We start from the raw sequence: 26,054 nt of genomic DNA, 5'->3' as shown, positions 1-26,054 counted from the left end.
TTCCTGCAAACAGTGTATTGTTATGTAGACTGATGGATTCTTCTCAAAGAGAAATACTGACTCAGCTCTCTCTCTAAATGGGCATTTAAATGCGGTAAGGGGAGAAATGCTGTATGCTTGCATATAACAGTATGTGGTATTCTCTTCTAAACCTTTGGAGAAGGCAAGTGGACTGTGCCCATTCAGTGCTCTAATAGAAATAATAGGGATATAAAACTTATATAGAAACTTTCTGTTGTATTCCGTTTCACCTGTAATTATAAGTAGTGTGTTTTTCTGTAAGTTTAAATATAAATCCCAAGTTTGTTGGTTATGTAAAAGAGCCTTACAAAAAACCTTCTCCCTGGTCAACTGAGGCACCCCTTTAATTGTGTTGGTGATCGCAGCTTGGTATAAAATAGGGAACAATGTGGAACCTCACCTACTGCAGCCCCACATTATCCACCGTGTGCTGGATTAACACACCCAGTGCCTAATGCTGTTAGGTAGGCAGGTATGCACGTGCTGAGGACTCTGTGGATACCTGCTTATCCACAGCTTTGGCACTGGGTACAGCCTGGAGTGCCTGGGCTTAGTTACTCTTCCTTTTTTCCCTGCATGAGAACAAATGCATTTCATTTCCTTTCTTTTGTTTATTTGCTAACGCCATGTTTCATGCTGTTTTTCTTCCTGACTGCTAACACGCACCACAGAAATGAGTGTATCAGCTGTGTAAGAGAGTAGTTACTATGGCATTTTGGGAATCCTTAAGAACAAGGAGATGGTTTGTTGCAAGATTTCCCGTTCAAGCCATAAATGCAATCAGCAGTATATTTTGATAGAACGATTCTAGCGAGCTCTGGCAGAGTTTGCTGTAGTAAAATTTAACTGTAAAATTGAAATTTAAAAGGAATTGCAGTTGACAATTTTCACAGATCTGCTTTTCTATTTAGAATAAAAGTGCAAGGATATTCGCAGGTAGTTTGGTCTGAAATGAAGACTCTGACACTCGTGTGCTTCAAGAGTCAGGAGTTTGAATTTTGCAGTTGTTTGTGTTCAAATCAATGGCATACACTCCTGCTGAATTTTAAGGACTGCCACATGCTTCTTGGCTTCTTCTCGTGGGAACAGTGTTACAGGGTTAGAGCTAGTTGGATAAATTGTCCTTTTTGTTTGTTTGGTTTTTTTTGCTTTTAAATCATTCAGGATGATAGGATTGTCTTCTTCAACCATTGACATCCAGCATTGTCACAGTGTTGAACTGTAAACAACACATGCACATGGATGTTCAGGGAAGTGGTGATTATTACACAGATTGTTCCCAAACTCAACAGAGTTGTTTAACAACATGTAATAAAACCAAAAATGAATAGATCTGTTATATCTCTGCAGTGATGTATCAAGCATTAGTTGGCTTTGTTTGCTAAATGTCAGCTATGAAAACTGGCAGCTGATGGATTTTGAAATCAAATCTCTGTTCCAGTGCTAACGTTAATTACCCAGTGGCATTGCAAATTAATTTTAACATCATGCAGGCAGGTCAGATCTCACCTGTTACTTGTTATAATGTTCAATTCAGGTTCTACATGGTCAGCTATTACGAGCGAAGTCACAGAATAGCAGTTGGAGCTCGCCATGGTTCAGTGGCCCTCTACGACATCCGGACTGGGAAATGTCAGGTAAATAAATCATTGTGACTTCCTCCCCATAAAGTGTGGAAGTTATTGAAAGGAAAGAGCAGCGAGCTCTACATCTGTTGACATGCTGAGCTGCTGGAACATTATGGATAATGCTAAGGGGATCAATAGTTTAATGAAGGACTCAAGGTATATAGAGCCCTACTGTCTTCATTCACTGGAGCCGAATGGGTGCCACAGATGGGTTGATAATGAAAGCCTAGAGTTAAGTGCTAAGCCTTGATCTGAAGTAATTGAAAAATCTGATTTTAAAAAGTTAAACTTCATAGAGGTATACTTATCTTCTGTGGAAGTCACAAAGGAAATCTGCTCGTTGTTTTGCTCTAAAACTCCTCTTTATTAAATGGCATAATGCTTCTGTTTGAGATATTTACACTTTTCTGATACTAAATAAGATAGGTCACTGGTAAGTAAATACCTAGGAGAGGGTATAGTTGAAGATAACATTGAAGTGAGTGCTTGACTTGAGTTTACTTGGAAATAAAGATGTTTAAATAACAGAGCATTTACCTTTTCTGAAATGTTTTCTTTACTATTCCTCATGCTATGTGATGAGCTGTTATTCCATACTGAATGTCAGTAGTGAAGCTGGAATCACTTGCTTTTTGATTCTGCCTTATTAGTTGCTTTTGTTTGTTAGTGGAATTTTTTTTGATTATTTGTTTTTGTTGTTTTGGCTTGAGGATTTCTTTGGTAAAAGTATAATGGCTTTGTGTAAAGATACTTTTTGTTTCTAAACTTGGACTAATAGGACAAATCCATAGTCCTTAGGAAGTGTGTATTATAGGCAGGGTAGAATAGATAAATCTACAGTGTCACTTAATACTTTGCTGGCAGAACTGTGTTCTTAGGTACACGTCTGGTTCATTTTGTCTTCCAGAATTTTGTTTCCTATTTCTAGGAATTTCCTAGTTGCTAATAGTATGGTGTGTTTTGGTATTTTCTGTTAAGACATCTGTCTTGTGGAAGCTGAGCTGGCCAAATTTATTTTTTAAACAGCTATGCAACGGAGGCAGAGTAGCAGTAGACTGTTCTATTTTGTTTTACATTGTCATTTGAATCATGATTTATTAATTTAACTATAAAATTAGTCCACAAGAACTGCTTTTTATTGATATATGAGATGTAGTGTGTATTTTTGCTGCCTTGCAGTCCAGTATTAGCGCCTACCCGTCGTTATGCCTTGCTTTCACAGAGCTCTGTGTACTCCCTTTTTCAAATACACAAGCTGCATTACTTTTTTCTCAGCTATTCAGCAGCCAGCATGACAAAGCAAATGATTTCTGGACGTCTCCTTCTGGCCATTAAGAGGCACTGACCATGTTTCCTTTCTGTGTGCATCATTACACTGGAAATTAAGAGCACAAAGTCCAGATAAGCCTGTGAAGTCTTGTCATCTCAAGCTAACAGTTAATCCTTCGTCTTTCTGCAAGGGGAAGAAAGGAAGAAAAAAAAAAGAGCACAACTGTATACTACTATTCTCTCTGCTTTCAGAGCACGAGGAGATAGGTGACAAAGCTAATCCTTCCATTTAGTGGGCGTATGTAAGCGGTGTTATTATCCTTACATTTAAACCTTTGTCTCATTCATACTTCATTTATAGAACTGGTTCCAGGTGGTTTGTCAGTACATGGAATAATTCTGAAAATTCTTTTTTCACAGTGTGAATTTCAGGTGAATTCTGTAAAGCTGTGTACACAGCCTGATTGCTGCAGCAGTTTTGCAAAAGACCTGAGATGCTGATAGGCAGGACAGAAGAGTACTCTCATAGCTGCATGCATGTCCATGGCAAGACCTTCCATGAAAACATCCCTCTGACTTGATTTGCCCTGTTGTAGCAGGCATATTAAAACACGTTTCTTCACTTTTTTCCTCAGTTCTTTTAGAACAGTGAGGTAACCATCATCTATCTATTCTGAAGGTGATTGTGCACAGCTGACGTTTGCAACCCTTTTATCCAGAGTGCTGTCTCTTCCGTGTTAGCTGACATTCTGTTGTGTTGGGTTACTGGAACTAGCCCCAGATTTCTGCCAGTAAATTGCTTGAATAATTCACTGCCTTAATTTGATGTGTTGGTGAATGCACATAATACTTGTTTTCTTACTTTCTTAGCAAGCTTCTATGGAGAGCAAAGATAGGTAAGAAAGGGGTCCTTTGCAAATTTTGTTATTATTCATAAGATCAGAGAAACGTGCAGAGACAGATGACTATTAGGAGGCAACGCCATCTATTGGATACAAATTTCTTATTTCAAATCCAGTCTTTTGCATTATTTCTCATAGTTAAAGATTAGCTGCTCTGGAGACATGAAATAAATACAGGATTATGTAGGAAAAGATGTTTCAGAAAGCTCAGCATTTTTTTTCTTAAAGTTCAAAATATCATCTTCTAGTAAAAATTTGAAGTGGATATGAGGGTTTTTTTTTATGCTTACCCCATGCATAATTGCACTCATTAATTGCGCAACATTAACTGGGGTGGGAACTGGGTACACAGGGAGAGCAGAGAGCCATGGATATTGCAGGGGCACCTCTGTGGGAGAGCAGGCAGCAATGCCTGAGGAATATGGGACTTCAGGACACCCTCTGCTGTGCTTGAAAACCGGTGGGTTAAATATCAAGGGCTGGAAGTCTTTCATTTATTCCCACACCAATATAGTTATGGTTATTTATGTCTTTATTCCAGCATTGACCTTTAGCTTAAATAACCGTTTCCTTTCCTTGGCTGTTGCCTTGTGCTTTTACAGTCTTTGTTCTGTACAGTGAAAAGAACAGAGGACTTCAAAACTCCTTCACCAGAAGGTACTCTCTGTTTTATTTCATCATCTTTACGCATAATTTTTTTTCTTTATTCCAGTCTTACTGCTTTGCTTCCCAAATCCTATTTCCTTCCTTACCTTTGGGAAGACACAGAAGTGCAGAACTTTGAATGGCTTTTTATTGGAATATTTTTCCAAAATGAAACTACATTTGCTTTACTACCAAAGCCAGCCGAAACCACCACCTCCTGCGGGTCCAGGGGAAACAACTGCCACGACAAGCACGTGGCAGCAATCAATCCCATCTATCATGTGCATATCAAACCGCACAAACTGTGCTCGTTCAGCACAAGAGCAGGACCCTTCCTCCCTGCCCGGAGCAGTGCTGCAGGGCTGGCGCGGGTCCGCTCGCCCCACAGTGCCACAGCCTTCGGCATGAGAGCAGGGCTGCAGCACACACTTCTCCCACGCTGCTGGGGGCTGCCCTGAATAATTCATGAAAATATAATCCAATAACTTACGGCTGTGCATACGGAAATAGTTAACGTGAGGAAAGTAAGGCTTGAAAGGTTTTGGTTTGGTATCAGTCATGATAAAGAAAAATACATCTAATAAATGTCCCTTTTCCATTTCGAAAGCAAGATCTGAGAAGTGCAGCTTTTTGGTATTATTGAGGTTATCACTTCACCATGTATAGAAAATTTTGTCACAGTTACAGCAGAACAAACCTATCCTAAGTAAGCACTTGGTTAAATGTGGTTACATTACTTTTACACGATAGGTGGAATAGGACAGAAATTTTTCAACCTCTGAAAGGGGCAAGGGGAGGCTTTTTGGCTGGAATGATGGAAAACAGAAGCATTTCGTGTGCTTTTTTCCTTCCAGCATATTTTTACTTCGTTTTCAAGAAAGGTGGTTGTACACCGTGACTGAGAAATTACATCTAATGATTAACAGAATGATGGATGTCAAGAATCACCTTTTTGAACAAATAATAAATCAACATTCATATATGATAGGTTTTTTCCACAGAAATTTACAATATTAGTATCGCTTATTTAACAAAGTGTCAATTATTAATAGTACCAGGAAAACGCTGCCTCAGAGCCAGCTGTCTGTGTTTTCAGTACTTTGCATTTGGTTTGCATCACTGCTAGTGCAAAGATGCATTTATTAATATGTGATTTCTGCTTAATAATTTAAAAGACAGATCATTAATTATCATACTCCAAATTCTAAACTGCTCTATGTTAAACTCTTATTTCAGGTATATGTCTTATTCATTTCAAGGGGTTTGGATTTTAGTTTATTTTTAAGGATATAACTGGAATGAAAATTACAACTGTGTTGTATTGTATCGTGAACTTTCTGGTACGTATTTTTTTGGTATCTGATTTCTTTTACAATTTAATCTCGAGGTTGGGCACTCTCCCCTCCTCTGCTATTTATTCAGTATTTTCTGAGCGTTGCTGTGTTCCGAGCGCATGGCAGTACATCGGTACAAGTTTGCATCCATTTGTTTTTAGGGTGCCCTCCGCAGCGTGCTGCGGGGAGCGGCGCCGGGCAGTGTCCTTCCCATGGCTGTATTGATTTGCCCTTCAGCTGTTTGCAGTGCATAGAGAACCCAGGGCCTTGTTGTTGATTATCTACACAATGTCTCGGTGAACATTATTGACCCATTGCTGCTTACTGCCTATGGCTCTTGATTTTTCACACCGTCTCCATGACACTCATAATAAAGCATACTATCTTATTGCTACCCAGCTCTGGAAGCCAACTGCTCTACCCGTAGAACAACAGCTGCCTTTCTGGAGAGTGTTTTATTTTATGTGGGGCAAAGATTTGCAGCAATTTTCAGGCTTTGTGCCGTTTTGACAGGGACCTGCATTTGGTAGTTGAGCTCCATCCTGCAAGATGCTTGCTTGCAGAAAAGGCGTCTCCTTTGATCTTGCATCCTGTTCTTGCAAATTTAAGTGACATTTTATATGGGTCTGCATCAAAACTGAGTTAGAATAATCACAACATTCCACAGGGGTTTAAAATAAAAATATTGCTAGAAAAAGCAGGACAATATTAAAACATCAGAATCCCTTTTAAAATGCTTTGGCATTAAATTCCAAACTTATTGTGGCAAACAAAAATATCAAACGATAGAGCTTTTCTGCTTTAGCTAGTAAGCTAGCAGCATTTTTTTAATTCTTTGAATTATTCTTTGTTATAAAATAACTTGCTTGAGATTATGGAGGTAAACATTCTGTAATAGTGACACCTGTTACAATAGTACTATTTTAATTTATGTTATTGCCAACTACCATAGAGGCACTGAGGAGGCTTTCTTTGTTTTTACATAAAAGTAATTACCAGTAGAAGAAATCTGCAGTATTTAACTGCCCTAGGAATTCTGTTCTAAAGCTTAAGTTACAGTTAATGTAAAATATTCTCTTTACTTTGACTTACATTTGGAAATACAGTTACACATTTTTTACCAATGAATCTGTTCAGCATTTTGCATCATTGGAGAAGTGGTGGTTTTGTGACGAGAATATTTTAAGCCCTTCAAAGCCACATTTTCCTGAGGCAGATGGTGGGATGTAAGGGATCTGGAGGAGGACCGGAGTTGTTCTCAGTCAATGAGCAGCCTTCTGGGGAATGCACCTGCAGCGCTGGGAGAGGACCTGGCTTCTTTGCAAGAGCAGATATTTTATCTCTTTTTAATAGTGCCTAGTACCACATCCATCAGTGTGGCATCAGCAGTCTCTAGAGCTGCATTTAGTATTTTACAGTGTATTCATCACCAGAGACATCTCTCTCAGGAAAGCCAAGCTGGAGATGGTGGGAGCTGACTGACGGATGGATAGGGGTGGTGGGAGTGGAGGTCTGGAAGAGTCCCTGCAGCCTCCTGTATGGAGCAGAATGCTTGAATCCAGTGCTGCAAGGCAGTGACTGCCTTCTGCAGATCATCAGTCTTGGTCATAAATTTTCAGTGGTGGAAAACAGAATCTTCATAATGTGTTCCAATATGTTCAAAACTACTAAGGGTTACCAGTTGTGAGCTCCTTGGCTACATCACTGAAAGCTCTTCGCTTTGGCTGAGAGTCCCAGTGTGCATTTTATTCATGAATTTTTTTGTTTGGAAAAGGGAATTGATTCTGTTGCAGTCTATTCTTTTGTCTGAAGAGAAAATGCAGTTTTAAGTGGGGTTCTGTTAGTATGCATAAGTAACGCATAGTGTGCATAACCTTCCCTGTATATGCTGTTTATTCCAGGAAGCGTATGTTAATTACCATTTCAGTCCTCCAGAGTCTTCATGTGTCCATTCATCTCTGGATCTCAGTCTCAGCGGATGAGACTGAGATCTTAAAATGAATGAAATGAGGCAGCAGGAAGTGGGTGTAGGAAGTGGCCCACAGGTTTGAGGGTTCAACAGTAACATGCTGAATTGCAGTGCAGGTATTTGATTGATTTTGTATTGGTTTTCATGGCCTGAAAAGCCTGAGAAATTAGTGTCCCAGAGGTAAGAGTGGTTGGTTGTTCTACTGATGCCACGTGGCTGTTTTTTGAGAATGAGCTGTGATGCAAACAGGACAAATGCCTGATGCATGACCAAAGATACCAAGCCTTCCCACTGATGAACAGCCCAAGGATCTCCCTGAGCAGAAGGTCATGAGGCCCAGCTTGTCCCATAGGACATGTCATGGTGGCGTGGAGACCTAGGAACCATCTTTCAGAGATAGCACTGAATGGTAGTGCCCAATCTCACAGGGTTTCTTGAAGTGCAAACAAGGCTCTGGCCAAGAGAATGTGAAATCTATATTCTTACTAAAATTCATATTCTGCTTTTTTATATAACTTCTGATAAATTTCCTCTAATTCCTGTTTTTAGAGAAACTGACTGATAGCTAAAAAGAAAAATATATGGTTGAAACGAACTCTACATACTTAGATTGCAGATTAATCATGCTGTGCTGAAAACTGTAAACCCCAAACAAATACAGTGTATAACCTTATTCCATGCCCTTAATTCTATTTTGAACAGAAATTATCTTAAGGGCTGAGTAAGAGTAATATTTAAATTAAAAAGTTGCTAAGTGATTAGGGTAATGCATGTGTGAGGTTTTAAACCCTTTCCCCCCCCCCTTTTACTGTGTGTTCTCATCCAACATTTGTTCTGGATAATAGGAAGCTACCTACACTGAAACAGGCGAATATTTGCTGAAAGTTACTCTGTTGTTTCTGCTGTTTTATTCATTGTTATGCAGAGGGTGTCCTTTTATTTGTGCAGCTTTAAGACCCAGTGTGGTTCCTGGTTGCTGGAGCACAAGGATGTGTTTATAACAATCCATGAAACATGTTCACTGTAGTTCTTTGTCTGCTGACTTGCTTGGTAACAAAAAGATGCTTGACGGTGTGAAGTCGCTATCCACTTAAAGCAAGCTGTTTCAGCAGGGTTTTTTGAGCAGTCAAAGCTTTTAAGCGTATGCAGAGCTCTCTTTAACTGAGTCATAGTTATCAGGTATTGCAAAGGTTAAGCTTTATCAGCTGCACAAAAAAAGGTTGAGGTTTCATCAAAAACTTCCATCCGCACAACCTGTCGACCACAATTTGATGATGATTATTGATTATTTCACAGCCTTTCACTCACTCTGGCACTGCGGCCAGCCTTGATATACAGATAGGGCTTCAGTCCAGCTAAAATAAGACTCCATCTTGATAATGGACTGAGATGAGATACTGTTATTTGATAAAGATAATTGATGTTTCACAGTGAATTGGAAAACAGTTCTGAGTGCACCAGTTCTGTGGCTCCTCCATCTGCAAATGTGGCCATTGTTTACAAAACACAGTAGAAGACAGCAGTTAAACCACTCAGTGACACTGCTAGTGCACAAAGCACACCATTTTAGGATGGTTAGCAATTTCTAACCAAAAATGAAACACTGAAATGAAGAAGCACTGTTTGTTATTATGCAGGAGGGATGGAGTTTCTGGAATGTATGTGTAGCATATTGCTGGTGAGACACCTTAAAAATCTCATTTCTGCTGCTTGGCTGTACTTGATAATATGTTTTAGGTAATATTCTGTAATTTTATTTTTTTTATAATTTATTTGTGACACTTGAATTAGGCAAAATGCAGTGTGAAGAAGCTGAAATTGTCAAGTGAAAATAAGGCATAGTGTATGTATAGATTTCATCATTCTCCTGAAATTTTAGCTCATCAGCTTAAAACGCTGCACACTTTTGATCTCCCGTAGATGCCTTTGTTGGCTGCACATTCTCAGCCTCTGGATTTGAATTGATTAAGGTATCACTCCTTGCAAGTTCTGGTCACCATGTTCTCTTAGCCCTATTACAACCTTTGTAACCTCTAATTAAGCAATAGAAGATGGCAGGGAGTGGGGTTATCATGAGATAATGACACCCCAAGTGTGTTGTGTGGCACAAGGTTCATCTGTGTGTTCGTAATCCTCTGGGGGAGTGATTATCTAATGATAAACGTAGTACACTGCAGCTCATTGATACCACCACAGTATGCTAGTGCCACTGTCGTCCTGACTGAATTATACTTCCCATTCCAAACATCATTTTTTGCTGATGATTTTATAAACTGACAATTTTGAGGTTTTCATAAGTGACTTACATGCTGTGCAAAGTCATGACCCTGGAGTCATACCTTAAAATTTTTTTGGTTAAATATTCATTAAGAAAAAAAAAAAAAAGGCATAGTAATTCTTACTAGAGCAAGAACACTCTAGCTGGTTTAATACAATTAAAAGTACAGTTGTCATCACCATGCGCTTGAAATTCAGCTCCTCCTTTCTTTAGAGGTGCATTAATACAGAAAACAAATGTTATTGTGTGATTTATTTTTTCTTAAATGGAGTACTAAATCAGTGTTACCATACTGTTATATTTCACATAACTAGATTTTAGGATACATGATTATTATTGACTTTGGAATGATGGCAAAATATTAACGTCTGAAAGATGCTTGATAATATTTTGCTTGTCATATTCTCTAGCACTAGTAGAGTAGCCAAAGCAGACTTAGAGTAGTTATTCATTAATTATACTTGTGATAATTCGTAAGAACTCACCTGGTTTCCTTCTTATGGGACCGTTTCTGATTATACAGGTAAGTAGCAGATGCTGCATTTCATTTGTGTAAAGTGTCTGCCCCTGAATGGCTCCTGGTATTGTTCATGAGACTTCTTAGTAAGTTTCTCCAGTTGCCAGTTTGTGCAGCCCGGCACCTTGGGGCCGATACAGTTAGCCCTGTTTGAAGCTGTCAGTGAATCCTTGCTGAGTAGCAGATACTGGTGCAGAATCTCCAGTTATTTCATTCATAGAAACTATTTGGTTATTCTTCTTTTAAAAACATGAGTGTTTGGGTGTGAAGCAAGGGTCTGGCCCTTACCCAATTACTAATTAAGGCTTTATTCAAAATGTGAAAATCAGGTCTGCTACCTGTTGTTACAGCTTCTAGGCACCTTAATAGTGTAAGAGGTCTCCTTCAGAAAATACACGTTCTTCTCATCCCATGAGATTTGAATCGAATGAGTCCTCTGGGTAATTTATTTTTGTTGGGTCTTGTATTTATCAGATTCAAGGATGTTATTATCAGTGTTAACCACCCCATGTACAGGAACTAGCTGAGAGCAGGGCTCTGTCACTTTTAACACTGAACAAACTAGAAGACTGTAACCCCAGAGTGCTAGCCACTGACAGAGACGTAACAGAAAAAGGGGGGAACAAAGGAGCAGAACAGAAATAGAGAGGAGTGTTCTTGGATTTCTTGTGCATGTCTTTTCACTGGCTAAACTAGGCATTAAGTAAATGGAAGGCAGAGGGAAGAAAGAGTAGGGTTGTGATGCAAATGACAGGAAATATGGCAAAAAGCCCAATAACAGAAGAATTACAGTAGTGAGGAATCTAGAAAATGCTTTCACACTGTCGATACCTTTGTGCCTCTAGCTTAAAACTGGATTCATGCTGTGCTTTTGAACATCCCCTATCATTCAGTCTTGAGAATTTGTGTGTTGGTGATATGTGAACATTAAGCTTTGAAGTATTTTGTCCTCTGTCCTAGTTGGATGAATTTTATGGGAAAATATCAGCACACCTTCAGTGCGGTTCTCGTGCTTTAGGGGTTCAGCTCGTGCTAAGCTGTTCAGTTCAGCGTAGTATTTTGAGTGACTGTGCACGTGTTACTGTTGGCTGGCTGCCTCCTGTGTTGGAAGCATGAAGAATTTCCTCTGAAGACAGAAACTCTTCACCTGCACTGGGTAATACAGATTATACAGGGATTCTGAAGACAAGGCCACCAAGATCTAGTGCCAATTTTAAAGATATTCACTCTTCGTTATGAAGAGCTTGTATCTTACATGTAGTGCTGCATGCAAAGCTATTGGACCAATTTTCTGCTATCCATCCGAGTATGCCTGTTGAGTGACCTGATTCTGCACCCTGCAGAGCTTTCTTCTGCATTGGACTAGGCAGAATCCTTACAGAATTAAGAATCCAAGCTCAAGCCAATAATAATTATTCATGCTTTTTGTGAGGTCATTATGATATTATTTGTTTATTATGTTTGCTTGAAGACTTGCTTATGTTTGTGGGAAATGCAGGCTGTTCTGAGTGTGTGGATGATACTGCTGACAGAGGGACCAAGATGGTGATAGCTCCAGCCAGTGGCAACCTGCTGCTGAGAGTACTTGACTTCACCAGGGCTCTTCGTGGTTTTGGGTTTCAAAAGTGGGTACAGTGGTCAAGGGGGAGAATGACTTCCTTGACCTTCAGGCCATGGTTACTGCTTACAATAGCTTGGTTCTTAGCGTTCCAGCTGCTCTGTGGGAGTGAGGCTATCTGGGAATTAATTAGACAAGAGTGCACTCTGTCTATTTCTTAATGTCAAAGACACTACAGAGGACAGCACATAGGACAGACCATACAGTCCTCCACCTGTCAGCAGCCTGATCATCCTGCCAAGCTTTTAGCAACCCAGCTCTGCACCCATATGGACTTAATGTTTTCAGCTTGGGTCACACAGTATGGGTGACATGTGTCTACTGCTTACTAATTTTACTCATTCATTTATTGAGTGTTCCAATTATTTTCATAAAGAAATTAAATTTGAAACAGAAGAGTAAAAAGGAAGACAGGAGTGAGGTAGAAATTTGTTACTTAGGGAAGATTGTGTTTGAATGTAAGAAGGAAAAAGGAATGACGTTTGGTATAATTTATTAAAACAAGTAACTGTTCTAAGACTTTTTTGCCAATCTTTTTTTTTTTTTTTTTGGTCGTTTATTTGTCCTTGATTCCTCATCCATGTTGTCTTCAAAGTGGCAAGGGCTTTTCATTGTGACCCCTTCTTTCTGAATTACAAAAAATTAAAAGCTGCAAAATTAAAAATAGGATTTTGACAGTCAAAGCAGGAATTGAATTGTGCATAATATTGTATTTCTTTTCCTAGACGCATTTACAAATCTTTATTTTTATCCATGGCAGAAAATTGTTTAACATTGTATTTGGAAAGAATAGTTGCTGATATGTAATGGCTTGCTTTAGTTAAGTTTGATTAGGAAACAAAAGGCAACATGCTCAAATATGGAATCTTATTGGTAGTAATGGAGATAGCCATGCTGTAATCTGAACATGTCTGTGCGTTGACACTGCAATGCTGACAAGTTCAGATGAGCCAAGAAAACTTGTTAGTAGGAGCACACCTTCTCAAATTGCAGATAAAAGATAATTACTGGATATTGCCTTTTAATTTATAGGCAAGAGCCCTTTTCTCATTGTGGCAGGAAGGGGAGGGTTGCACTGTGCTGTCCACCAGACAGTGTAGCATATGTGTGTACACAGTGAGGGCAGCACACTGCTGTTACAGAAACCCACCAGTGTGTACAGCCATTGGTACTAACAGCCATATTCACGTGCAAGGAGGCGGGGAATGCTTTCCAGTTGGTTTAGTTTATCATCTGACTTACATAAGCAATAGCAAAGTTCACAAAGCAAAATCCATAGTAATGTGAGATAGTAATAAGTGCATTGCTGGCAAGTGGGGCAGAAATTTAAGGGGATGTGGTTCAGCTATGCTAGGATGTAAACACACTCAAATTGTCATGTCCTCTGTACAGCCTGTGTTTCAAATGCAAGCCTTGCTGTAGTTCTGCTTCCATTCCTTTCAGAAGGAAGGCGACATGCTGCTGACACATGTTCCCCATGGGCTACAGTAGCTTTACCCTGAGCTGATCTTTCTAAAGCTGCCTAATAATACAGTTGAGAGATTCTGTGCATTTTCATTGTAACAGGAAAGTGTCTTAGCCTATCAGCAGCAAATCCCAGCTGTGGATGGGATGTGGTAACAAAACAACCATGGTTTTCAAGTTTCTCAAATGTCTTTCAAAAGCAGTGTTTAATTATGCCCAGGTGGTTAGCTGGTGGCAATTTAGCAGTGTATTTAATGGGAGTGGACCATGCTGATACTCTTCTGCATGGGGAGGTTTACCAAGGTGTGGATTTACAGCTCACCAGCTCCTCTGCATTAACCCCGCTTGGATATTGTTCATCTGCATTGAGTCTGCCTCTGTTCATTGTAAATAAATCTACTTTTTACATATAATTCTATTCATTAAGCTACAAATAAACAATGCAAACTGCCAGTCTTGCCACAGAATGCGCTATTAATGAGTGCTGAAACTCCACTCTAATTTTCTGGCTTTGGCAGGCAAAATAATGAGGTCTCTGGATTCACAGAGCTTACTTTTTAGATCAGCAATATTAGTTTTTGTTCAGATTCACTTCTGTGCTCTTTTCTAGTTGGTATGGAGACTTTTAAAGGATCTTGCATGTTCTTGTGGGCATATGGAGTATGCAAATGCAGAAACATCTTGTTGGGAGGGGAAAGACAGGGACAGGTGACAAGTGAAGACTGCGAATCCAAGTGCAGAAACCAGGAGGGGCCTTGAATAACCAAAGTTAGTAAAAATTAAATAAGAAATTGATTCAGCTACAGCTTTCTGCTTAACTCATGTGCCTCAGCTGTTGACATCAAGATGAGGAGCCGACAGTGTAATCAATTCCACTAAGGACTTTTTTTTTCCATTCTGAAAAGATACGATTCAGTTTACAGAAGTCAAATAGACTGGAAAAAGATATTAAACTTACTGACCATCTCTGAGGCCACCCACCCCCATTGAGTTAAGAGTTTTATTACAGCACTGGGTTTGTAGCGTCTGTAGAAGCAAAGACAGAAGAAAAGTAGGCATTAAGATTTTATACTTAGGGCTGTAAAGAAGACTGAGTTTCCACATACCTGAACTTACACCTAATTTAGTTGCTACTTCCTACTCAGATGTTATTTCCTTCACAAAAAGTAGTCTCAACTCATCTTCTTCCCTCTTTAAGAGAAGCTTTTTCTCTAGGGAACCATCCCGGTGGAAAGCAGAAGAAGGCTTCTTACATTTCATTGAATCTAGAGCAGCTGAGTGAAAAACAGTGGACCTGGTTAATGGGGAAAAAAAAAATATATATATATATATATATATTTATATATTTTTGGGGGGGGGGGCGTTTCTCCAAATACAGTGATATTGCATCATTCATTGTAAGCCATCATACCCAAGCTACTAGAAATGCTCTGTGTCTCTGCCACTGTATGCTCCAACTGTAAACCATCACAGAGGTCAGAACACGGAGGCAGAGGAGGACCATCCTTCCAGATACTGAGTGTTATGGACCTAGCAGTAAGCTTGCACAGGAAGAAGGAACACCCTGTGAGCTTGCTTACAGTGTTCCAGTCTCTTGCTAACTCAGTTTAGGGCATTATTCCATTCATGATAAAATTAGAATTTTTAATAGCTCTTTCCTTCCATAGGGACTGACTTTATATTGAAAATGACAAGTTTTGAAGATCTGTGACTGTAAGAGAATGCAGTCTCTAACTGCTGTCTCTGTTGCTGTGAGACACATTGGGTTTTGATGTTCTTACCAGGGTTTCTTATGTTTCCAAAAGAGTCTCATCTGGGAACACAGTCATTTTATTGCAGTGCACTGATAAGATTCTATCAAACTTTTGTGTTCGCTAGAAGTGTCTTCTCCTGAAATCTGTTTTAATAACACTTTTACAGTAAACGTTTCAGTTCATGCAATTTTAAGAAACTAAAAGCCATGTTCTAACTCAGATTTAGCTCAAATTTCTGCCTAGCGGACAGGTTTCTCCAGCCACAGCAACTTCCTAAGGTCCCCAGATAATTCCTAACTAAACTGGGTTTGCTGGTGATCTGTCTGATGGGCACATTCAAACCAACTCCTCCTTCCTCCTGTGCCTCTGAAATGTGATCTGCTGATTGCTCTTAGACCACATTGCTTGCATTGCTTTTATTTATTGTGTTTTAATTGTGTCTTTCTAACAATTTAGACAGCTGTTACCATTAAGGGTATGATTTGCATTTTGAGAGTTGGTTAGACGGACTCCATGTAATAAACGGTAAATCCATTCCATGTTGTGATTCTTTGGAAAGCATTCAGTGTCTTTTCTCCCTGTAAAGTGCTCTCTGCCGCTGGAATATCAGCCCAAAATTCCTCGCATCCATTTAGCATCATTAGGGATTTGTGGTTCAAGATCTAAAACTTAACTGTACTTCACAGCAACGCATCTGCAAACCTTGAGGCCTGGCGTCTGTCCAGCCCAAGCTCTTTTCCAGATGCCTATCTGTATTTTGTAATTTTTTACACAAGCTGTTTGTAATTGTTAAGATAACCTCCTAAAGTAGGGGTTCAAAATAAATGTAATTATTTTTTGTCTCACAACGTAGAAATAACCTGGAGGAAATACTAAGCACTTTCTTCTCCCATTTTCATTCGTATCCTGACTGTACTCAGAATTCTTATTTAAGATTATTTTCCTAACATCTGCAGCATGTAGCCCAGCCCATGAACTGTTGGAACGTCTTTTGAAAGAGTGATTGTCATGGAGGTAGGAATTTCAGTATCAAAACTGAATTGTCTGACACATGGGTAAGTTCTGAGATGACACTGCATCATCATGAACTTCTAATTGAACTATGTTGGCATTAGTTTCACCAGTGAAAAGCTTGCTGCTTGTTTATGGGCTGTCTGGTTTATAGGTGTGGTGAAATGAATGGCCATCTTGGTTTTGATGGTGTCCCATGAAGCCCTCAGTGAGAAGTGAGAGCATCCATCCAATGTTTGCAGACATCAGGGTGTTGGGGAAGGAGACTGAGTTGGGTGGAAGAACCATATGCATGTTTTCCTTGCAGCCATCGCCTTGGGGGCATGGGGCTGGTTCTGGGCTGTCTGCAGGGCCCCATGGAACTGCTGAGATCCGTGGCTGAGCATTTTGGAAACGTTTCTAAAGCACCCTGTAACACTTGGTTGGGTGCAGCTGTCATCTAATTTCTTCTGGATTAAGTTCGGTCAAGAAAGAAGCTGCCTCATTTTCTGGTTGTCATTTGCCCAGGAAGTAAAAGCAAATTGTAATGAGGGAATCACAGCAGGAGAACCTCCTAACAAATGAGACCACATATTGACTGAAAGCCAGCATGCCATTCCAGTGATAAATGTATTTTTATACACTGCTGCTCAAGGTCACTTTCGGCTCTCATTGTGCACTGCCTGTCACATCATGCAAGTCACATTTTAATACTGAGTAATAGTAATGGTTGATGCAAAATTATATTACTGTGAGATTAAAAATTAAGTTATATATTTTATTAAGTTAAAAATTCTAATATATGTGCTTTGACTTTATCTTGATACTATTGAGAATGCATTTGAAGGACAGAAAGAAAATTAATTTAAAGATGTAAATATACTTTTTCTCTGTGTAGTCCTGAAAGTTTCACTGCAATTATTAGTACTGTTTGAAGGAGCATTGAAATTTAATTATTAAAAGTATGGAAGCTATTTTAAGTAAATGCTATTTTAGGTATTTCCACTAAATTGCTCAGAGATTTGGTTTGGTTTGTAAGTGTTCATAAAAACCTTTGAGGAGGCATCTTGAGAGCATGTACTTCTGAGGTAAAAGTGAGAACATTTTGAACATCTTACTGGGTGAAGCTGTTTAGTTTCACAAACCGAGGTTTTATAAAATGTCTTGATTGTGTTCATGTACCCCATGGTCCTTGAATGGCTCGTGTGCCTGGTCTTCAAAGGACAATTCAGTGAATGGATAGAAAGTTTTATCAGACAAATTGCTGAAACTGAGATGAGTGTTCCCATGTATACCACGTGTTTAGCCTGGACTGTGTGCAACACAGCCCTTCTGTATTTGTACTGTGATTACATGGTGTAAAATAAAAGAGAAAGAGAAGGGTTGATTGTAAGGTTGTAAAAAAAGGACAGTAAATGGGGCAAAGAGGACTGGGGGCTCTGGTGGGGAGAGGCTGTGGGTTGGTGTGGACTGCATTGGAATGGGTGGCTGGGAACAGGAGGTTCCCTTCTTCACGTTGGAAGATTAGTTGAGTTCCAGAACACTGTTGATGATTAATATAAAACTTTGAAGTTCTGTAGTTAGTCAGAATGCATCACAGAATTGTGGGATCATTAAGGTTGGAGAAGACTTCTAGGATCCCTAAGACCAGCCCCAGCTCATCCCCACCATGCTCACTAACCACTGGTGTCCGCAAGTGCCATGTCACCATGGTTCTTGAACACCTTCAGGGATAGTAAGGGTGGGAAGGAAGTAGAGGGAGAGCTAACTCTTCTCATTTGTTTTGTTTCGTTTTTAATAGCACCTTCAACGCCTTTCTTTTTCCATCTTCTTACAGTTGTTAGCGGTCTTCCCTCTGTCTCTGACTTTAACTCAGTGAGCATTGTATTTACGACTTTTTTGTGTTCTGTTGTATTTAGACCAGCTTTCCAGAGCACGCCTTTAGGAGCTGGCTACAGAAGAGCACCTCAGAGTCCTCACTTTAATTTTCAAATAACCGTTCCTTGTGCAGGGACTGTATCCCATGCAGAAATTGGAGGTGATGCCTTCATGCTCTTCCAAGTGAAAGTGGTCAGAGCTTTTAATGACAGTGCGAAGGTGGGACAAAACTGATGCTTTCTGCTTTTCATGTGGCACCTGCTGGAATTGTGGTACTTCTGGGGGTGCATCAGGCGTGCCACATCCTCAGTGAGTGATAGTTTTTGTTTCATTTTAGTGAAGGTACCCCTAGGGACTGGGGAGATAAATATCGAATAATAAATGTGGTAAAATATTGCTATGTCTCTATAGCAGTATATATGTTACTTTATCAATTTAAAGTATGCATTCCAGTATTTATTAAAATAAAATTGCCGCAGTGATACAGCGCTTAATTTTTATGTCACCTTTAACGGAATAATGCAGTTCAGTGTAAGGTTTGCCAAATATTGGACTCAGAATTAGGTTGTCATAGCCTCAGTATATCATGCGTACAGGACAGCAGCGGTGACAGGTGCAGAAGTCAAATAGTCTCCCAGGAGCGTGCTCCCATTAAAAAACAATTGCTTGGGCAGAGGGAAGCTCCAAGCAGCTGCACTTTGTCCCACCCTGTCTGCCGTGCAAGATTCGGACTATTGCCAAACCAATACAGCACAGAGTTTATTTAAATAGAAAATTATTTTCATTATTTATTATTTCAGTTCAGAGCAGAAAGAAGTGCAAAGAGGCAGTGTGTTACCACGCGTTCCCTGCTGAAGCACAACCATCCCAGCCATAATGCAGCATTCAGCACGGTGCCAGCCAGGGCAGTCTGAGCTCCAAATGCATGGGTGCAAGCAGAATATTTTGAATGAGTGGCAATAATTTTGTTTTGTTCTGCTTATTCACTCTGCCTAGGAAGCACTAGATGTGCATTGCAAAGTACACATTTAGGTAGTGCACTAAAATATAAATCTTGGCTTGAAAGGATTAGCATCAATTAGAGAAGCACTTGCTTTAAATAACAGTACATTAATTCCCTTAAGGATTGTACTTATTGGAACACATTTTGAGTAGTTAAGAAGAGCAACAAGTGTGCAAGTACTATTGATTTTCCACCTTTGTATTACCAAAACATTTTTTATTGACAAGTATTATTTGCTTGTTAAGTGCTGCAGAGTTTGATGGGTCTAAACATTGGATCATCTAATTAATTCCCCTTTCAAATCTTCATCCTAAGCTGTAGTGATTACCTTGAAGACAACGTAGGTTTGGGGTTCTGTTTGACTTTATTCAACTTACATGATGCACAGTAAATATATTAATGGGCTCTTAGTATAAGCCTGACTTCAGGTGCAGCGTGCAATTTCAGTGGGTTTGCGTCTTTTAGTGTCCTGGAGCTGGCTACAGGACCACTTTTGTTTTCATGTGCTTTTATTTTCACAGCCTAGTTTTGGTCGATTAATGTTATGAAGTCTTTTTTTCACACATTGCAAGTCCTGCCAATTTAAAATTGGCACAGAACCTCTGAATGCAGAGAGAGCAGCTGCTGTGTATTCTTCAAAGAAATACTTTGTGAGCTCGTTACTAATGTCTTCGCTATGATAACCCAATAGAAAATGGTATTTTAAGGAAATTGCCCTCCTCTCTCCCTCTGGAACCAAACTCTGAAGTTCCCCTAGCTCTGCAGGGGTGTTTGCCAGTAAACCTTAGACTGTGTGTGCTTTCCCAGTTCGTGTCATACTTCTGATTCGAGACCTAAGACACAATGCAGTAGTAGGAGAAAGAGTCTTCTGCACATTGTACTTGTTTTCTGACTGTAGCAATTTGCTGAGCTCTTCTAGAAACCTTTTTCTAGAAGCCCAGATGCTGTTGCATTTGTGTTTGCTTCCAAATCTGTTCAGCACTGATACGGTGCAAAGGAGTGCTCCGTTACTGTTCTTAGAACAGCAGAATCATTAAGGTTGGGAAAGGCCATTAAGATCATAGGCTCATTTGGTTTGGAAGTGACCCTTAAATGCCATCTGGTCCATCTCCCCTGCAGTGAACAAGTACATCTATGACTAGATAAGTTGCTCAGAGCTTCGTCCAGCCTAATCATCAAGTCCAGCTGCCAACTCATCACCACAGTGCGAACTTAACCATGTTCCTAAATGTTCTCTCTTGCCAGACAATCCATGGGCACAAGGGGCCAATCACAGCAGTGGCCTTTGCTCCTGATGGCCGGTACCTCGCCACCTACTCCAACTCAGACAGCCACCTCTCCTTCTGGCAGGTAAGTGCCTTGCTGCCAGCCTGTGTCCCCTGGAGGATCAGTGCTGCCTGCCGACCTTTCATTTTGTTGTGAATCATATTTTTTCTGTTTTTATAAAGTACAGATCTTTTTCTAGTTCTTGCTTACACTTAAATATGCCTTGCAGTTATTGCCCTCTGAGGTATAAGGGTTTGTTTGCATACAAATCAGTACATAAGTTCTGAGCAGTCAGATAACTCTATGTTCTGTTTGCTGTTTGAATCTGATCCTGTTGTAACACTTCAGTTTTACACACATAAAACGTCCACCTGATAAGGTTTGGGGCCTTGCAGGAGACCCCCAGCCAGTTCTGCCAGAACCGCTGCTCCTGCTCTCATGCTCTGTCCTGTCTTCTGGTAGGCATTTTTCTTCTGACTTGTGGAACCCAATGAGTTCCCACAGAGGAAGACTTCCGTGATGTTTCTCCATTTTATCCTTGACTCAACATGATGGAAAGCCATTTAAGATGAACACTGGTTCTGCTCAGCAGACACAGCTGCTCTCCTTTGAGCCCAGAAAGCTGTCCTCAGCTGCCCCTCAGGCTGCAGAGCTGCCTGGAATTTCCATAATAATGCAGGAAATGGGAAGGCTGAGCAAAAAACAATGCAGAGAGTGTCTGAGGGAGAAACTGAGGATCAGGTCACCACTTTGTGGAGTACCCAAAGGTTTATTTTTTTAGCGTAGGAGCAGTCTTTGTGGAATTTTTTCTTCCTTTAAATAACCTCAGACTTAAAAACTGACTTGATCAAGCAGTTTGCACAGACTATCAAAATAATTTAGTTTTGCAGTAATCAGACTGCATAATAGAACTCAATATACCTATAATATTAGTCTTTTACATATTACCCTAGTTTTCTGATGCCATTCATTATTTTTACAGGTGCCGTAATTATTAAATTATTATCCATCACTATATCGTGTGCTTTCTGAAACAGTAAATGGGAACAGCAAGAATCTTCATCCATCAGTTACACTTACACAGTTTAAGTACTCAGGGAAAATCTAGAACTTAATCAGAGCAGGTCTTGTAAAACTGGCAGGAAGAAAAATAATAGGGCACGTGCTTTAAATTGTGAGCTGCCTCGTACATCCAGGTGTGTAAATGTTCACACTAAAGTGGCTTTTACGTAAGGAGTTAAATGTACCTACACATTTAGTTTTAAAATGTGACCTCGTGCACTAGTGATTTTTTTTTCCCTTCTGTATTCCATTTGGCACTATTATTAATGCAGGAAAATCAGTAACATTAGTCATCTTAAAAGGGTTATTACTCAAGATGATTTAAATTGTGAAAATGTCAGTGGTGCATGCATGCTCCCTGCTAGAGATGCCATGATTTACACTCTCTGACACCATTCTGCTGCTGAGAAGAGCTGGGAAAAAGTAATGGCTTGTACTTTGTCCTGATCAGAATTCAGAGCGTGGGATCAGCAGTAGCACGACTGCCGTGGCCCAGGATTTGCCAGGGCTCCACATGGCACACTCAGGGATACGGTGCGGCAGCTGTCTGCCTGCTCATGGTCAGACTGCTAAGGAGCACAATGTGGGAGGGTTTTCCAAGTGAAGGAACACTCATAAGGCATAGGGTTAGGCAGTGGATCTTGTTTTTGAAGAACGGAGCTGAGCAGCGTGCATCAGAGTAATGGCCAAAAGCAGAGAGCATCTGGAGAGTGGAACTCACCAAATCTCTCCCAAATGCTTTGTTTATCTAGCAGAAAATAATAAAACGTTCACTTTTTCTGTTTGAAAATATTACAACGATTCTTCTTAGTTTTGCATTATTTTCACATTTGGTGTTTTAATTATTTTGATAAAAGCATTCTTGGACAGATAGAATCTTAATAACTTCTCATGTTTCTCTTTAAAATTAGAATATAAACCTTTACTTATAAAGCCTTAAAAATGAAGTGCGAGATTTTTCGCAGTAGTAAATAAACTGTATGATTTTCCAGGCTAATTTATTGATTCAGTTATCACAATTCAACTTGAGAAAGGCATAGGCAAGGAGAACGGTAATTAAAAAAGAGATATAGGACAAGCAGTGAGATGAAGCGGTTCTTGATTGCTGAACACGACTGAGTTCTGTGCGTAGGAGGGAAGCTCCATGCTCTTGACTGTAATTTACGTTCTATTTAGTCATGCACCAGTTTCCTTTCTCTTGTGTTGGAGGGATAAGCAGGTGCATGGCTGTGGAGATGCTGCTTGCAGTGCCTGTTGGTAGCACCGTGAGCTCCCCACAAAGAGCAGTGCCATGCATCTGCTGACTTCATTCAGCCTTCCCTTTTGCGAAGTTGCGTGCTGTGCATTAATGCCACAGGGCCTAGCACAGTGTATGGGCCCTGGCACTGACAGCACTGCTTTGCCCAGTGGGTCTGGGTGGGTCTGGTGAAATGTCACTTGGGCCTAATCAGGGTGGACTGGGTGGGCCCTCACCAACAACTGTCTCTGCAGATGAACACGTCACTGCTGGGCAGCATCGGCATGCTCAACTCAGCACCCCAGCTGCGCTGCATCAAGACCTACCAGGTGCCACCCATCCAGCCCGCTTCCCCTGGCTCGCACAACGCACTGCGCCTGGCCCGCCTCATCTGGACCTCTAACCGGAACGTCATCCTCATGGCACACGATGGCAAGGAGCACCGCTTCGTGGTCTAGGGCATGCCACCTGTGCTGAAATGCATTTCTGTCAGAACTCCGTGTAGCTCTCCCTTCTTTGTTGCTATCTGGTCGCAGGGCACGACCAGCCAGCTCATAACTCTGCCCGGTTTGCCAGGCTGCAGTTCTGCCCACCTTGCCAGGTCACAGCTCTGCCTGGTTTTCCAGATCACGGCTCTGCCTGGCTTGCTGGGTCACAGCTCTGCCTGGTTTGCCCTGCTGCAGTTCTGCCCATTTTGCTGGGCTGTGGCTCTGCCCGCTTCTCCAGGCCGTGGCACCGTGAGGGTTCTCTTTGCAGCGGGCTGGGGGAAGCTGTGGTTTGGAGCGGCCCAGCCCCTCCCTGACCGTGTGCCGTGGCCTGGCCGGTGGCTGCTGGTCTCATGCCGGTGGCCTGGTTCCACGTGCTCACAGAACCTCAGTGGTTTACCAAAGGCCCTGTTTACATGTATTCCTTCTAGTGACCACTGAATGATCACTAGGCGGTGTGTCTTAGAGGGTTCTTAATAAGGGCCTGATTAATTGGGGATAATTAGTAGCTTAGTGCGCTGGAGTTTAATGGCCTCTGTTTTGAGTGGTAGGGGCACGTGTCCTCAGAAAAAGACAGTTTTTGAGGAACTGAAGTGCTGCTGTGCTCAGCCATTTCTTGCTTTAGTCTGGAACAAAGGATTACAATCCACATGTAAATAAAAAAAAAACTTTAAGATGGACTAGCAAACTTGAACAGAGGAGTATTTATATATAAAGGTGTTTTTTGCTACCAATGAAGGTATTTATTTTGAAGAAAATAAAAAGCTTTTTCTTCCCAAAGCTGGTCCCGTTTGTGCTGGATCCCACATGGAAGCTGGGCTGTGCTCCTGCAGCTGCAGGACCATGTTCTCTCACTGCAGGAACAGGGGTGGCAGCCATCCCTGGGAGGCAGCACAAATGGTGTCAGTGACTAACAATCCTGGCAAGATGAACTATGAAAAATAATAAGTTATTTGAGCAGATATACTGAAACCATTTCTTCAGTAGGAATATTCCTGTGTAATGTTAGCTGTGACTGTGTTTCCTTCTTACATATCTAATTCTGTGGAATATTTAATCGTGTGAAAGTAATGCTGGTTTATGCTCACAATAAAGCAAAAAAAAAAATCTATGGAATACTATTTTATTTAAAAATATTGATGTATATGTTTGTATAGCTTTCTCTTTGCCACTTTTGTCTGAAGAGCTCGCAGAAATAAGGAGGCTGTCTTTACACGACAAAGTAAAAATGTTACTTAAAAAATCCTTCCTTCCCCAAAAAGGAATAAATTAATTTATAAAATGGCTTCTAAATATAAATAGCATTGATTATTTTTTTTTAATTTTTTTTTAAGTTGGTTTGTGTAGTGAATTGTGCATGAAGGTGAGATTTGCAGTTCTGGAAGATACATATCTGTTTGCTGCTTAAAGATTAAGAAACACCAGTAAAAAATACCAAGAAATTAAGGCCATTAGGAATGTTTAACACAGACTGCCATAAAATATAATCCTTTTATCTGTCAGGAATGTAGTGTATAGCGGAGAATTCTGCCATAGAATATCAGGGTCTTTTTTCTAAGTGAACTAACACAGCGTGCATGTAGATTGTGTTTATAAAGACGCATATGTAACTCTGAAGATGAAAGGTGGGAAGAAGAGCTAACAGAGACCTTCCATGTGTAGACTGAAACACTGCAGCGTTAGGTTGAGGTGCACAGAGAGAGTCAAGGTGCACTGCAAGCGTTCCCCTGTAGGCGTTCTGGGATCCAGTCAGTTACATTAGGGTAGGTTCCAAGACGTGTGCGTGTTTACTTTCAGAAACAAAACACAGCTCCCACAGGAATGGTGGACCATAGCCCTCCAATGATTTCCTTTTGTGGTATAGTGAGCAAACATCTTGAATTATATATACGGTGAAATGTTTGATTTAAGCTAGAAGCATAATGGATTTTCTTAAATGCAGAGGAGAGGTTGTTCCTTTCCCCCCAGTGCTGCAGGTCAGCTCCGGCCCCACTGGGGTCCAGGAGCCATCTGTGGGGCTGGACACAGCCCCCACTGTGGTGACTTTGTTTGCCCCAGTCCTCAACTTCACAGCCTCGGTCTCTCAGCACTGCAGTAAAATTTGTATTGTCATTCCAGTGTAAGCTTTTAGTGCTTTATTGATTTGTTAGTACTGTATTTGGACTTGTCCTTGTAAATGTGGAGACGTATGCGGCTTCATTGGCAGTTTACAAGCAAAAGATGACATGATGAGACACCTGTATGAAAGTGTTGTAATGATGGAAGTCACCATGTATGGTAAATGACTGAAGTGTCTGCCTCTTGAGCAACTTCTGGAGTCCACTCCTACTCTGCTGTATGTATACTGCATACCCTGGTGTAAATATGCTTGTGAAATAAATCTGAACAGTATCGAAGAGCATTGTTGTTATGGCGTCAGCCAGATGGCATGCAAATTCCCTGCCTCTGATTTATGAATCCTAAGTTTTTTCACCAACTCTTCCTTTCTCATTTGAAAGTCATCTTCAGTGCCGTCCTGTCTGCCATGCCCAGCACAAAGGGAGGAAGGTGTTGCAGTGAGCTTCTCCTAACTATCTGGCGGTGTGGATAAAGCAGACAAAGGAACTGCAGTCTGCAAGGAATTCCCCAGCACCAGGGTTTGCAAGGTGATATACTTCCCTTGTTGTCTGCTTCAAATTCCTCCAGAGAAGGTAACCGATACAAATAGCAACGCTTCCTAGCATGAAACGCGGGG

General features: G+C 40.7%; 1 protein-coding gene across 2 annotated transcripts in view; it reads left to right on the top strand.

Annotated features, from left to right (window-relative positions):
• Window positions 1–25,711, top strand: part of WDR7 (WD repeat domain 7) — a 111,826-nt gene extending 86,115 nt beyond the window's left edge. For both annotated transcript variants that reach the window (XM_065747093.1, XM_065747094.1), the window contains 3 exons: window positions 1,559–1,658; window positions 20,516–20,620; window positions 23,090–25,711. In XM_065747093.1, the coding sequence (XP_065603165.1) occupies window positions 1,559–1,658; window positions 20,516–20,620; window positions 23,090–23,293 (409 nt within the window). In that variant the 3' untranslated portion in view covers window positions 23,294–25,711. The remainder of the gene's footprint in view (window positions 1–1,558; window positions 1,659–20,515; window positions 20,621–23,089) is intronic.
• The last annotated feature ends 343 nt before the right edge of the window (window positions 25,712–26,054 follow it).

This window comes from Cyrtonyx montezumae, unplaced genomic scaffold (genome assembly GCF_038088225.1).
Source record: "Cyrtonyx montezumae isolate F1298 unplaced genomic scaffold, pur_monq_1.0 scaffold_41, whole genome shotgun sequence".
Lineage (NCBI taxonomy): Eukaryota > Metazoa > Chordata > Aves > Galliformes > Odontophoridae > Cyrtonyx > Cyrtonyx montezumae.
Note: the sequence above shows the minus strand (reverse complement) of the source record. Positions and strands in the feature narration are given on the sequence as shown.